Source organism: Hippopotamus amphibius, chromosome 17 (genome assembly GCF_030028045.1).
Source record: "Hippopotamus amphibius kiboko isolate mHipAmp2 chromosome 17, mHipAmp2.hap2, whole genome shotgun sequence".
Taxonomy (NCBI): domain Eukaryota; kingdom Metazoa; phylum Chordata; class Mammalia; order Artiodactyla; family Hippopotamidae; genus Hippopotamus; species Hippopotamus amphibius.
This window is the reverse complement of record NC_080202.1, coordinates 45,213,305-45,226,764: the sequence shown is the minus strand read 5'-3', so window position 1 is coordinate 45,226,764 and position 13,460 is coordinate 45,213,305. Positions and strand designations below refer to the sequence as shown.

Below are 13,460 nucleotides of genomic sequence, written 5' to 3'. Positions count from 1 at the left end.
TGCATGAGCACCTGCTCCTCCTGCCTGTGAGTCCTTCCCGGCACTGAGAGGGTCTGACTCATCTCGCATCTCAAGAACCCAACACAGTGCCGGGAACACAATGACACGACTCACGTCTGTGGGAAGAAGAAAAGATGGAAATAAGCAGTATTGAGCTGGCAAATGCTTAATGACTGACTCTCTGGGTGAAAAAACCCTGCTTTGTAGCATTTGCTGATTTTTGTGGGATGAAATACTACTGTGGCTGATTTCAAGCTAGCCACGTGACGTCACCACATGTGGAACTGGAAAGAGACATTAATGACTGGTTCTCGTGAGCCAGTACCAGCTGGCTCCCGCACACCGGTGAGGGTAAGGATGCAGGAGCTCTCTGACATGTGGCTGGATGAGGAACCTGGCACTGAGGTTCAAAAAGAAGTTTAGATTCCTCAAAAAGCTAAACATGGATTACCATTCAACCCGGCAATTCCGCTCCGAGGTATACACCCAACGGAATTGAAAACAGGGACTCGGGTGGCCACTTGTTCACCAATGTTCACCAATGTTCACCACAGCATTAGTCATAACAGCTAAAAAAGCAGAAACAACCCAGGTGTCCATCAAAAGATGAACAGATAAGTAAAATGTGGTCTCGACATACGGTGCAGCTCTATTCAGCCACAAGAAAGAAAGGAAGCTCTGATCTATTCTACAACATGGCTGAACCTTGAAAATTTTATGCTAAAGCGTAATAAGCCAGACACAAAAGGACAAACATCAGTGACTCCACTGTTATGAGGTATCTCGAATGGGCAAATTCAGAAACATAATGTAGATTTGCGTTATGGGGGCTGGGGGGAGGGGGAATGGGAAGTTATTGCTTAAAGGTTACAGAGTTTCTGTTTGGGGTGATAAAAGTTTTGGAAACAGTGATGGTTATCCAACAGGGTGAATGTAATTAATGCCAATGAACTTAAAAGAATGAATTTATAAATAGTTACAAAGGCATACGTTATGTCATCACAATTTTATCACAATTTTTGAAAATCTTTAAAGCTATGGCTTAAAGGAGTGAGTCTGTCTACCTTCTGTAATATGGCAAAAAGGTAGATGGTTTCATGCCCACACACTCCTCCCGTCCCAAAAAACACTCCTGTGACTTTGCTGTTCCTCCCATCAAGAGGTGGAGCCTAGCTGTCCATTCTCTTGAATGTGTCCTTTTGATCAATAGACTATGGTGAAAGTCTCGTGAGAGCTCTAGAGCCTAGGCCTCAAGAGGCCTTGTAGCTCCTCCCTTCATCTTCGGGGAAAGCTGCCCTGAGACCACCGTGTAAAGTGGCTGGTCTAGCTCACTGTATGTACATATGATGCTGTATATACATATGATGTATGTAAGACGCTTCTCACACAATTTGCGAGAAGTCACAGAGAGGCGGCCAGCGCCAACTGCCAGTGGTGTGAGGTCATCTTTGGTCCTTCCAGCCCAGCTGATCCTGCAGCCAAATGCAGCTGCAGGAGTGAGCCCTGATGAAACCAGCAGAGAAACCACCCAGCCAGCCCACAGAATAGTGAGAGATAATAGATTGTTGTTTTAAGCCCAAGTTCTAGGGTGGTTTTTTACACAGCAAAGGCTAAATGACAGAACAGACTGAAAGTTCAACATATACTTTTGGGCCGGTTTATAATCCTCATTCTGTCCATCTCCCCTGCTGAGTTTCCACATCCCTGAGTTTCTGTTCCTTTGATAGCAAAGAGCCTCTGCCTTCTGAGCCTATTCACGCAATTTCCCCAGTTACCCGCCTCTTTTGGGCTGAGTGCTATTATCCTATTTTCTAAACACAGAGATACCCCTGTCAACCCCTTACTCAAAGTACTATATGACATGTGCTCTAAAAAATATTTTAATGGACTCAAATACAGCAAATGCTTTTCCCCCAAAGTTGTTCACCACAGTACTATTTGTAAGAGCTAAACTTTATAAACAATCTAAATACCCATAGGGTAACAGTTAAATAAATTAATAATCCACTCAAAAGAACATTATATACTCATTACGGAGAATGTATATGGGGGTAATAATAGGAAAGTGCTAATGCTTTAAGGTTATGAGCAAAAAGTTGCTGATCAAATATGTAATTATGATCATAGCCACACAGGAAAAAAGCATTAAATAAAAAGAAGCAGATGAGTGGCTACATAGTGCTGGGAGTGTCGAGGGAAATGGGGAGTGACTGATGATAGGTATGGGTTTCTTTTTGGGGGGGTGATGAAAATGTTCTAGAATTGATTGTGTAATCACACAATTTACACATCTCTGTGACTATACTAAGAACCATTGAGCGGTATACTAAAGTATACAGTTTAAAAATGGTATGTGAATTACATCTCAACAAAGCCATGAAAAAGAGAGAGAGAGAAAGAAAGAAAGAAAGACAGACAGACAGACAGACAGACAAGACGACAGAAAAGAGTCCACAAGAAAATAAATATATCACAATGATGGTTGCTGCTTGGAGCACTTCCATGTTCTTCAAAATTTCTAGAAGGAACAGATATTACTCTTCTAATTAGAAAAAAAAAATTAACTTTATTTCTAAAAAATGGTTTATACTTAAATTGCTTTGGAAAATGTAGCGACACCTTTGAAAAATACCTGGAGGTCACAGATACAGTCCCTCTCCAGCTCCTGCCCTATAGCCCTCAAAAGCACCTGGTACCACAGGAGAGAAGCAGGTTACATACCCCACCCAGCTGCTGGATGGCCCCCGTCAAAAACAGAAGGTTCTTGCCAGCGGGCAGATCCAAGTAAAAGGACTTTCCAGAAAAGGGCTGCCTCCCAGCATCTGGTGAGCTCTTCTGGCATTTCCCCAGACAACTGGAAACTCCTAGCTGAGGCCCTAGAAAACAACAAAGGGGAGCAGAGTGAGAAGCCTGAGGTAAGAGAGAGCCCTGCAGGTCAAGCAGCGCTCGCCGACAGCCCCTGGGCACCAAGGTGGACGCGAGACTCGTGCTCCCGCCCTCAGGAAGCCCGGATGTGGAGAAACCCGACCCTCCTCCATGGATGGTGGGGATGAAAAATGGTGCAGCCACTTTAGAAAACAGTATGGCAGTTTCTCAAAAGGTTAAGTATGGAGCTAACACCAGACTCAGCAATCCCACTCCTAGGTATACCCCCAGGAGAAATGAAAACATACGGTCCAGATGAAACTTGTGCCAGAATGTTCATAGCAGTGTTGTTCATTTTAGCCCCAAAGTGGAAACAATTCAAATGTAAATAAAACAGTAAGCAAAATGTGGCATATTCATACAATGGAACACCACGTGGCGACAAAAACTGATGAACTATGGACACAGGCTTCAGCAAGGATGAGCCTCAGAAACGCGCTAAGGGAGAAAACCCAGACACAAAAGACCATATACGGTAAATCTGCATTTTTATGAAATGTGCAGAAAAGGAAAATATACAGAGACAGAAATTAGATTAGTGGCTGCTTAAGGCTGGGGGTGGGAATGAGGAGTGACTGCAAACGGGCATGAGGTTCTTTTTGGGGTGATGGAAATATTCTACAATTAGAGTGTTGTGTTAATTGCACAACTGTGTAAAGTAAATAAAAAGCACTGAAAGTGTACATTTACGGCAAATGAATTTTATAGTATATAAATTATAACTCAATAACGCTAAAAAAACCCACCTCAATGAGCATACCTTTGAGAATTGTGCATTTCATTGTATATAAATTTTACATTAAAAGGAAAAAATTATATACAAATATGGAATTCTGGTCAATGTAATGCACACTGAGTTACTTAGAAGGAAAGGTACTAATGTCTACAAATTACTTGAAATATATAAAAAAGAAGATGTACAGACATGCGATAAAACAAGTGTATTAAAATGTCAATGACAGGGAACTGCCAGTGGTTAGGACTCGGTGCTTTCACTGCCAGAGCCCACGTCCAATCCCTGGTCGGAGAACTGAGACCCCGCAAGCCTCGTGGTGCGGCCTAAGAAGAAAAACGACAACAACAAAAATAACACCCCCCCCCCACAAAAACCAATAAAATGTCAATGATAAAATCTAAGTGGTGTCTGTGCTCATTGTAAAATTCTTTCAACTTTGTTGCAGGTTTGAAAACTTCTACAACAAAATGATAAAATTTGAAGAGAGAAAAGGGATTCAAGAGAAAGTGGCAAATAGCGAAGATAGGCACAGACGTTCTAAAATATAATCAGTTTCTGAAGACAAAAACTAAAACAAACGAAAAAACCTCAGAATACTAAAAGCTCTAAAAACTTTCCGGAAATAAAAATACATATTTGAAACTAACATATTGAAAGAGCAGGCCACATACTTGAAATACACCCAGAATAGCCAACACCAAAAAGATACAGTTAGTAAAACTGCTGGACTTTATTTACTTTTTTAAATTAATTAATTAATTTATTTATTGGCTGTGTTGGGTTTTTCTTGCTGCATACGGGCTTTCTCTAGTTGTGGAGCGTGCAGGCTCCTCATTGTGGTGGCTTCTCTTGTTGCAGAGCTCGGGCTCTAGGTGTGTGGGCTTCAGCAGTTGTGGTGCGTGAGCTCAATCGTTGTGGTTCATGGGCTCCAGAGTGCAGGCTCAATAGTTGTGGCTCATGGGTGTACTTGCTCCATGGCATGTGAAATATTCCTGCAGCAGGGATTGAACCTGTGTCCCCTGTATTGGCAGGCAGATTCTTAATCACTGCGCCACCTAGGAAGTCCCCAAACTGCTGGACTTTACATGAGGGGTTTGGACCTGATATTTAAAAAAAACCTTCTAAAACTCTTTGATTCCATGAATTCCTGCATCTCTCCTATTTACCGCCCAGTCAGACTTTTAATTGCACCTCCTCAGTTAAACCCTGCTGGCCCTGATGAGATACTATTTTTCTTTTTCTGAGTTTCATATTACTTATTGTCTGTTCTTTTAGTATCTTCAACTTCATATTCTTGTTTACTCACTCCTTCAGGTCCACCCCGACCTTCCCATTCGACTGGGAATTATTTTGGGGAAGAGATTTTTTATTTTTTAATGTAATTTTTTTCCCATTTATTTATTTATTTTTGGTTGCACTGGGTCTTAGTTGTGGCAGGTGGGCTCCTTAGTTGTAGCATGAGAACTCTTAACTGTGGCATGCATGTGGGCTCTAGATCTCTGACCAGGGATTGAACCCAGGCCCCTTGCATTGGGAGCGCAGAGTCTTAGCCATTGTGCCACCAGGGAAGTCCCGGGAAGAGATTTTTGACTTAAACATCATCATTATTCCCATAATGCTTAAACCAGATCCTGCTCTCCCATCCTCAGCTGGCACCTGACCCTCAAGCACTTGTCTTCTGGTCCCATAAACCTCCCTTTCCCTGAAAGTCCTATGTATATAAGAGACAGAAAATACTGGAAAGTCAGCTTGGCATTCTACAGAAAGTGCCTTTGTTCTGAGTCTTGCCTCTGCCTCTTACTAGCCGTGTAACCCTGGGTAAGTCAACAGTCTCACTGAGCATCTCTGGAATGCTACTGCCTCACTTCAGAAGCAGCGATGATGATACATACCCACCCTCACTGGGGAGCTATTCAGATACTTCACAGGCACCGGCCACTTAGCATAGAGACTGGCCAGAGATATCTGACTCAGCCGTACCAGGAGTGCATGCTGAATGTCAGCCCAGGCATGATTGTAACTGTAGCCATTTTGGGTCCCTCCCCAAGGCCAACTTCTCCAGAAGGCTTTCTTTTTCTTTTTATTGAGGTATAACTGACATACAACATTATATTAGTTCTAGATGATACAACATAAGGATTCCACACGTGTATAGAAGGTTTTCTCAGAATAAGCCCTCTAACTTTCACACAAGGCCTGTGACTTTCTCCACAGGACCTAATCCTAGGGCAGCCACTGAAGGAAGAAGGAATTAGATGGATGCCAGAGTCAGACACGGGCACGGGGTGAACAGCAAGCCTAGAGAGGAATGCCAGACTCACAAGAGGGTGAGACTGGAGAATGCCTTCTAGTTGCGCTCAGTGGGTCACTGCCAGTGCCAGGAAAGTGGCCCAGCACCAACCAGAGACAGTAGGGTAACATCAGGGCAGTGGTGGAGCCTCCTGTGGGTTGGATATGAGTATGCGTGTGTGTGTGTGTGTGTGTGTGTGTGTGTGTGTGTGTGTGTGTAATAGATAACAAGAGGTCAAGGTCAAGGTCAAGGGGAGAGTGAGCTGGCTGGCACGAATGAGCCTCCCTCTCTCCCCACATCCATTTGGTGAGTTAGGTAATCACAACTCAAGGAAACAACTCTTGCAAATGGGGGTGACTGAGCCCGCACTGGAACCAGGGACTCCCCACCTTGGGATGGTTTTCCTCTTCTACCCAACTCCCAATCCCTAAACTCAAAGGAAGGGCATAACATAGAACTTAAGCTTGTGCATCTTCCTTCCAGGAGCACATTCCCAATCAGAGTGGCTAACAGTCTCAAGAGACCATTAGCTTCTAAGAAAATATGAGGCAACTGAAGAAAGTAAGCACTACAAAAGATGCTTTCTCTGGTATAGGTTGTCTTTCTGTCATAAGTAATGGACCAGCGAGCCCTGCTCTGGGAAGATCCCACATGCCGCGGAGCAACTAGGCCCATGTGCCACAACTATTGAGCCTGTGCTCTAGAGCCTGTGAGCCACAACTGTTGAGCCCATGTGCTGCAACTATTGAAGCCCACACACTTAGAGCCTGTGCACCGCAACAAGAGAAGCCACTACAATGAGCCCGTGCACCACAATGAAGAGTAGCCCCTGCTCACAGAAACGAGAAAGCCCGCGTGCAGCAACGAAGACCCAACGTAGCCAATAAATAAATTTAAAAAAAACCTCAAATAATAATAAAAATAGCCTAATTTCAAAATGGGCAACGAATAGACATTTCGCCAAAGATATATAATTGGCCAATAAGCACGTGAAAAGATGCACAAGGTCATTAGTCATTAGGAAAATGCAAATTGAAACCACAAAGAGATACCACTTCATACCCACTATAATGGCTTTAACAAAAAAAGACAGATAATAACAAATGTTGGTGAGAATGTAGAGAAACTGGAACCCTCATACTTTGCTGGTGGGAATGTAAATGGTACAGCCAATTGGAAAAGTCTGCCAGTTCCTCAAAAGGTTAAACAGAGAGTTACCATATGACCCAGCAATAATACTCCTAGGTATACACTCAAGGAAAAAAAATATGTCCACGTGATAACCTGGCAACAAATGTTTACAGCAGTATTATTCATAATAGCCAGAAAGGAGAAACTCATATGTCTATCAACTGATGAGTGGATAAAATGTTGTAATCCACACAATGGAATAATATTCAACAATAAAAAGGAATGTTGTATGTCAATTGTACCTCAGTAAAAAATATTTTAATTAAAAATCGGGCTTCCCTGGTGGCGCAGTGGTTAAGAATCTGCCGGGTGATGCAGGGTACAGGGGTTTGATCCCTGCTCCAGCAAGATCCCACATGCTGCGGAGCAACTAAGCCAGTGCACCACAATTACTGAGCATGCGCTCTAGAGCCCGTGAGCCACAACTATTGAGCCCATGTGCCGCAACTACTGAAGCCCGCGCGCCTACAGCCTGTGCTCCGCAACAAGAGAAGCCACCACAGTGAGAAACCCATGCACCACAACGAAGAGTAGCCTCTGCTTGCCACAACTAGACAAAGCCTGTGTGCAGCAATGAAGACCCAACACAGCCATAAATCAATCAATCAATCTTAAAAAAATAAAAATAAAAATAATAAAGGTAATGATGTATTGATACATACTACAACACATAAACTGTGAAGACATTATGCTAAGTGAAAGGAACAAATCACAAAAGACTATATACTGTACGATTCCAATTATATGAAGTGTTCAGAATAGGCAAACCTACAGTTAGAAAGTAGATTAGTGTCTATCTAGAGCTGGGGGCATAGGGGAAAATTGAGAGTGACTGTCAATAGGTATGCGGTTCTCCTTTGGGGTGATGAAAGTTCTAAAACTGTAGTGATGGTTGCACAACTCTGAATATACTAAAAATCACTGACTTGTACACTTTATATGGATAAATTGTATGGTGTGGGAATCAAACCTCAATAAAACTGTTGTTAAAAAATATTTTAAGCAACAAGGATATACTGTATAGCACAGGGGATTATAGCCATTATCTCGTAATAAACTTTTATTTTCTTTTTGGCTGTGCTGCGTGGCTTGCAGGATCTCAGTTCCCAGAAGAGGCAGGGACTGAACCTGGGCCATGGCAGTGAAAGCCCAGAGTCCTAACCACTAGGCTACCAGGGAATTCCCTGTAATAACTTTTAATGAATTATAATCTGTAAAAATACTGAATCTCTATGCTGTATACTTGAAATTAATATAATATTGTAAATCAACTATACTCCAATAAAAAGCATTAAAAAAAAAATTTTGGCCATGCTGCGCAGCTTAAGGGATCTTACTACCTGGACCAGGGATCAAACCTGGGCCCACGGCAGTGAAAGCGCCAATCCTAACCACTAGACCACTAGGGAATTCCCCAAAACATTTTTTAAACCTCAATATTTCTATATCTCAAAGTGTCTTCCCATAAAATACTTATTAATTACAAAAGGTAAAAAAGTAACTTTATAGTGGAGAAACCCAGCAGACACCACTTTAATCAAGGGGTCGAAGTTAACGTGACCAGTGACGAGCCTTTTCCTCATCACATGCCTCCTGACACCATATACTAAGAAGGGCACAACATCACTTCTGTGTCAACCTGAATTTGATCATGGGGACAAAGCAAGCAAACTCAAATTGAGGGACAGTCTGTCCCTCAAAAGTATCAAGGGGATGAACAACAAAGAAAGAATGAGCACTGACTCCCAAACAGAAGGAGAGGAGGCTCAGGAGACAGGACAACTAAAAGCAACACGTGATTCTGGACTGGATCTTAAGCCAGAAAAAGGACATTGGGAGACAACTGGTAATTTGAGTAAGATCTGTAGGTTAGTTAATATTTTACATTAGTTTCCTCATTTTCTATTTGTACTATGGTTACATAAGATGTTACTATTTGGGAGAAGCTGGGTAAAGAGTATACAAGAAACCCTTCACTATTTTTGAAGCATTTTTGTAAGTCTGAAATTATTTCAAAATGAAGAAGGAAAAGAAAAACAAAACCTCAATAGACGAGTAGTTGACTATCATAAGATAGTGTGAGTCGGCAGATCAGGTTGAGAAATTCTTCCAGAAGTTATCAGGAAGAGATAAAGAATCGGACATCAGGGAAATGAAGAAATGCAAAGGACAGGGATAGAAGTGTTAAGAACATCAGAGGAATTTCAAAGGGAAAAAAAAATAATGGGAAGAAGAAAATATTTGAAGGAATAATGGTCCAGGCTTCTGAATAAATGTGGAGAACTTTTGTTCTCTCCTCAAATCCCACTAAAATGACAGAGAGAGAATAAAAGTGGACAAAGACACTGGCAAGAAGATGACAACAGGGAAGAGATGCCATGGAATTTTGGAAACTGGAAGCAGATGGATGAGTGAAAACCGGACAGCAGACCAGAGAAAGCTGAATCTGAAGCCAAGAAGAAGCAAGCTGGAGTTGAAAAGACCCCAAAACTGGAGGGAGCAGACGTAGGAGAATGCTAGAGTAAAACGGGGCTGAAAAAGAGGATTATTTGAAAGCCTTTAAAAGGAACAGTTAGACTCCCAGAACCCTCTCCCACCCCAGCAGAAGACTAGAACAGTGATTCTTAACTGGCAGAGATTTTGCCCACTCAGGGGAAATCAGGCAATATTTGGAAACATTTTTGGTTGTCACAACTGGGAGTGGGGTGTGCTACTGGCATCTAGAGGGTAGAAGCCAGCTCGCTCTCTCCATTGAGTGCATTAAGAAAAGAGCACATATGAAAACACAGGATGGCACCATCTGCAAGGCAGGGAGAGGGCCCTTACTCAAAACCAATTCTGCTGCCACCTTGATCTTGGATGTCCCAGCATCCAGTACTATGAGAAGTAAATGTCTGTTGTGTAAGGCACCCAGCCTATAGCATTTTGTGAAAACAGCCTGAACTAAGACATCTTCCCAACTGCCAGGTTCCAGCCAGATTACCTACAACGAAGTAAGCCAGCTGAAAACCTCCCTCTCATGAACTTCCAATTACCATTTTATTGCCTCACTCTTAAATATGAATGGGTAATCAAAGATCATCAGACATTTACAGAAAGCTTTTAACAAGAAATTATGCTAACAAACAGAAAAAAGGAACTTAGAGGAAACAGAGACAGTGCAGGAAGCAGAAGAAAACTGAAAACAAACAAAAACAACACCATTAATATCCTCAGAGAGGTAAAGGAATATGTACAATGCATCCATTGAACACAGAGAAGACTACAAAAAAGGAAACAGAAAAGAAAAAGCGCTTAGAAATTTATAAATAGGGGAGTGAGTCAAAAATTATCCACACTCTGGTTACGTTAAAACTTCTGTTGGCTGCAGTGTCTTATCAGTGCCTTCCACTCAAGGCTACTGTCTCCCCAGTCACTGCTGTGCAGGGGTGAACATGTTACATCAGTTCTTTTGTAACTGTGGTGCGAGCAAAAATGGATGCCCCACTTGTGATTTGCAAGAAAGAAGAGCAGTGTGCAGCGATTTGGTTTTTGTGGTCTGAGGGTGTGCATGTCCGCACACTTCTGCCCACACTGCTGACACGTTGCAAAAACTTTGTTTTGAGGTGTTAAAGCATCCTCCCTAAAGTCCCGATCTTGCTCCACTGGACTTTCACCTATTTGGTCCCCTGAAAGCAGCCCTATGAGGACTAAGATTCACTTCTGATGAAGAAGTGAAGACAGCGGTGCATTCGTGGCTTGCAGCTCAGCCTAAAATATCTTTTAATGAGGGAATACAATAGCTTGTTGACAGATGGACAAAGTGTATTGAAAAGCAAGGAGGTTATGTCGAAAAATGATGTATTTGTCTTTTCTAAAAGTCAATTAAAATAAATTCTATGGCCAGAGTGGGATAATTTTGACTCACCCTCGTATGTTACAGAAATAAATTCAACATAAAGATTTAAGATTACGTTGAAGAAAATTGCCAGAGAACACAAGGCCAGACAAACAGATGAAAGGTGGAACAAAAAGACAAGAAAACCAGCGGATCAGCCCATGAGATGCAATAGCTGAACACTAAAAAGTTTCAGAAACAGAAAAGAAAGAAAACGGAGGGGGTGGATCTGACAGAAATAATGCTAACAGCTGCCAGAACTAAAGAACATGTGCTTCCGGACTGAAAGTTTCCAACAAGTGCTAGCTCTACAAGTGAAAAAGTTTCATGAAATTTCAGGATGTTGAGGAGAAAGAGAGGATTGTGGCTTCATTTCAGGCAATGCTGGAGATTAGGTTATCTAAAAGCCCTCCTAACACAAAATATCCAAAAGTACCAGCTGAAATATAAATATAAATCCCATCTAACTGACAAGTCCACAAAATAAGTAAGAGGACAAGAGAAGTGCCCCAATTGAGAAAACTGAAAACCACAGTGGTGAAAGCCAATGCTGACTGCACTGAGGGAGTCTGTGGGCTTAAAAGCAAAGGGCTTAGGGACTTCCTGGGTGGCGCGGTGGGTAAGAATCTGCCTGCCAATGCAGGGGACATGGGTTCGAACCCTGTGCCGGGAAGATACCACATGCCGCGGAGCAACTAAGCCCATGTGCCACAACTATTGAGCCTGTGCTCTAGCGCCTGTGAGCCACAACTATTGAGCCCATGTGCTGCAACTACTGAAGCCCACGCTCCTAGAGCTCATGCTCAGCAACAAGAGAGGCCACCGCAATGAGAAGCCCGTGCACCACAAGGAAGAGTAGCCCCCACTCGCCGCAACTAGAGAAAGCCCGTGTGCAGCAACGAAGACCCAACACAGCCAATAAAATAAAATTAATTAATTAATTAATTAAAAAAAAAAAAAAAGCAAAGGGTTTAGGATTGAGGAGCCAGATGGAGCCCTGGAGATGAGGTCTTGGAGATGAGGTCTTGTACCAGCCTAAAGTGGGGAGTGAGGACTGAGAACTGCTGCACGAATCTAAGAGAAAAGGGAAGCCAGAAAATAGTCCATCCGCCAGAAGAGAGAAAAAGGAATACTGTCTAGCTTAGCCTGGGCTCCACATGAAAGTTTTCCACGTGAAAGTCTTCACTGAGAATCCAAAACCACAGGCCTCCCAAGAGTCTGGCATTCAAATTCACACTAGTCACGTGGCCTAAGAACCCACTATCACCACCACCAAACAGAGGCATTAACATAAGTAATTCCAGCTAGTAACACCTTGGCCACACCGCAAAGAATCAAAAGCAAAACAACTCTAGAGGTCCATAGCTCAGTCCAGAGTTCCCTGAATTTCCTCAGATAAAGTATCATCAAACATCAGCTCACACTCCAGCATTAAATAACACACGAAGAAGGGAATTCCTGGCAGTCCAGTGGTTAGGACTATATGCTCTCACTGCTGAAAGCCTGGGTTCAATCTCTGGTTGGAGAACTAATCCCACAAGTGGCACAGTGTGGCCAAAAAAAAAAGTACAAAAAACACACGAAGAAAACAAACCATCATGGATAAGAATCAGCAGAAATAAAAGACAGCAAGATTGGCTCCCCAAGAGTTTCAAACAGAATGATCAGATATAGACTATAAAATAAGTATTTAAATTAAATACTTTAATTTTATTAAAATATTTACAATGCTGGGGGAAAATAAATGTCAACTGTGAATCTTACATCTGATAAACTACTCAAGAATGAGGGTAAAATAAAGATATTTTTTAAAACAAAAGTCCAGACAGTTCATCATCAGCCAATTATTACTAAATGACTTCTAAAAGGTGTACCTTGGAAAGAAGGAAACTGAACCTAGAAGGAAGGACTGAAATGCCCCCAAGTTGGTAAACATATGTATAAATCTAAACAATCACTGACTGTATAAAACAATAATAATGACAAGTAATTTGGAAGGAAGAAGGAGAGACAATAATAACAATAATATTGTTGGTGGAGAGCAATCATGCTAGATGGGGTAGGGGTGGTGCAGAGCACATGGGGTCTAGGCCCTTGTAGTGTTCAGGAGGAGGGTGGAAATACTGACAGCATCAAACTTTGCCACAGCACACTGGAAGCTAAAAGAAGATGAAACGTGTCTTCAAAACTCTGAGAGAGAGACTTCCCTGGTGGCACAGTGGTTAAGACTCTGCACTCCCAATGTGGGGGGCCCGGGTTCCATCCCTGTTCAGGGAACTAGATCCCACATGCATGCTGCAACTGAGAGTTCACATGCCATAACTAAGGAGCCCACCTGCCGCAACTAAGACCCAGCACAACCAAATAAAAAAATAAATATTTTATTTATTTATTTATTCCTCTGAGAGAAAACTATTTCCAATATAGAACTCATCCAAATG

The 13,460-nt window shown here is 42.3% G+C and overlaps 1 protein-coding gene across 5 annotated transcripts in view; it reads right to left on the bottom strand.

Moving 5' to 3' along the window:
- DBF4B (DBF4 zinc finger B) overlaps positions 1–13,460 on the bottom strand; it is a 32,185-nt gene that overhangs the window by 16,313 nt on the left and 2,412 nt on the right. For all 5 annotated transcript variants that reach the window (XM_057715689.1, XM_057715688.1, XM_057715690.1 and 2 more), the window contains one exon: positions 2,722–2,876. In XM_057715689.1, coding sequence (XP_057571672.1) covers positions 2,722–2,876 — 155 coding nt within the window. The remainder of the gene's footprint in view (positions 1–2,721; positions 2,877–13,460) is intronic.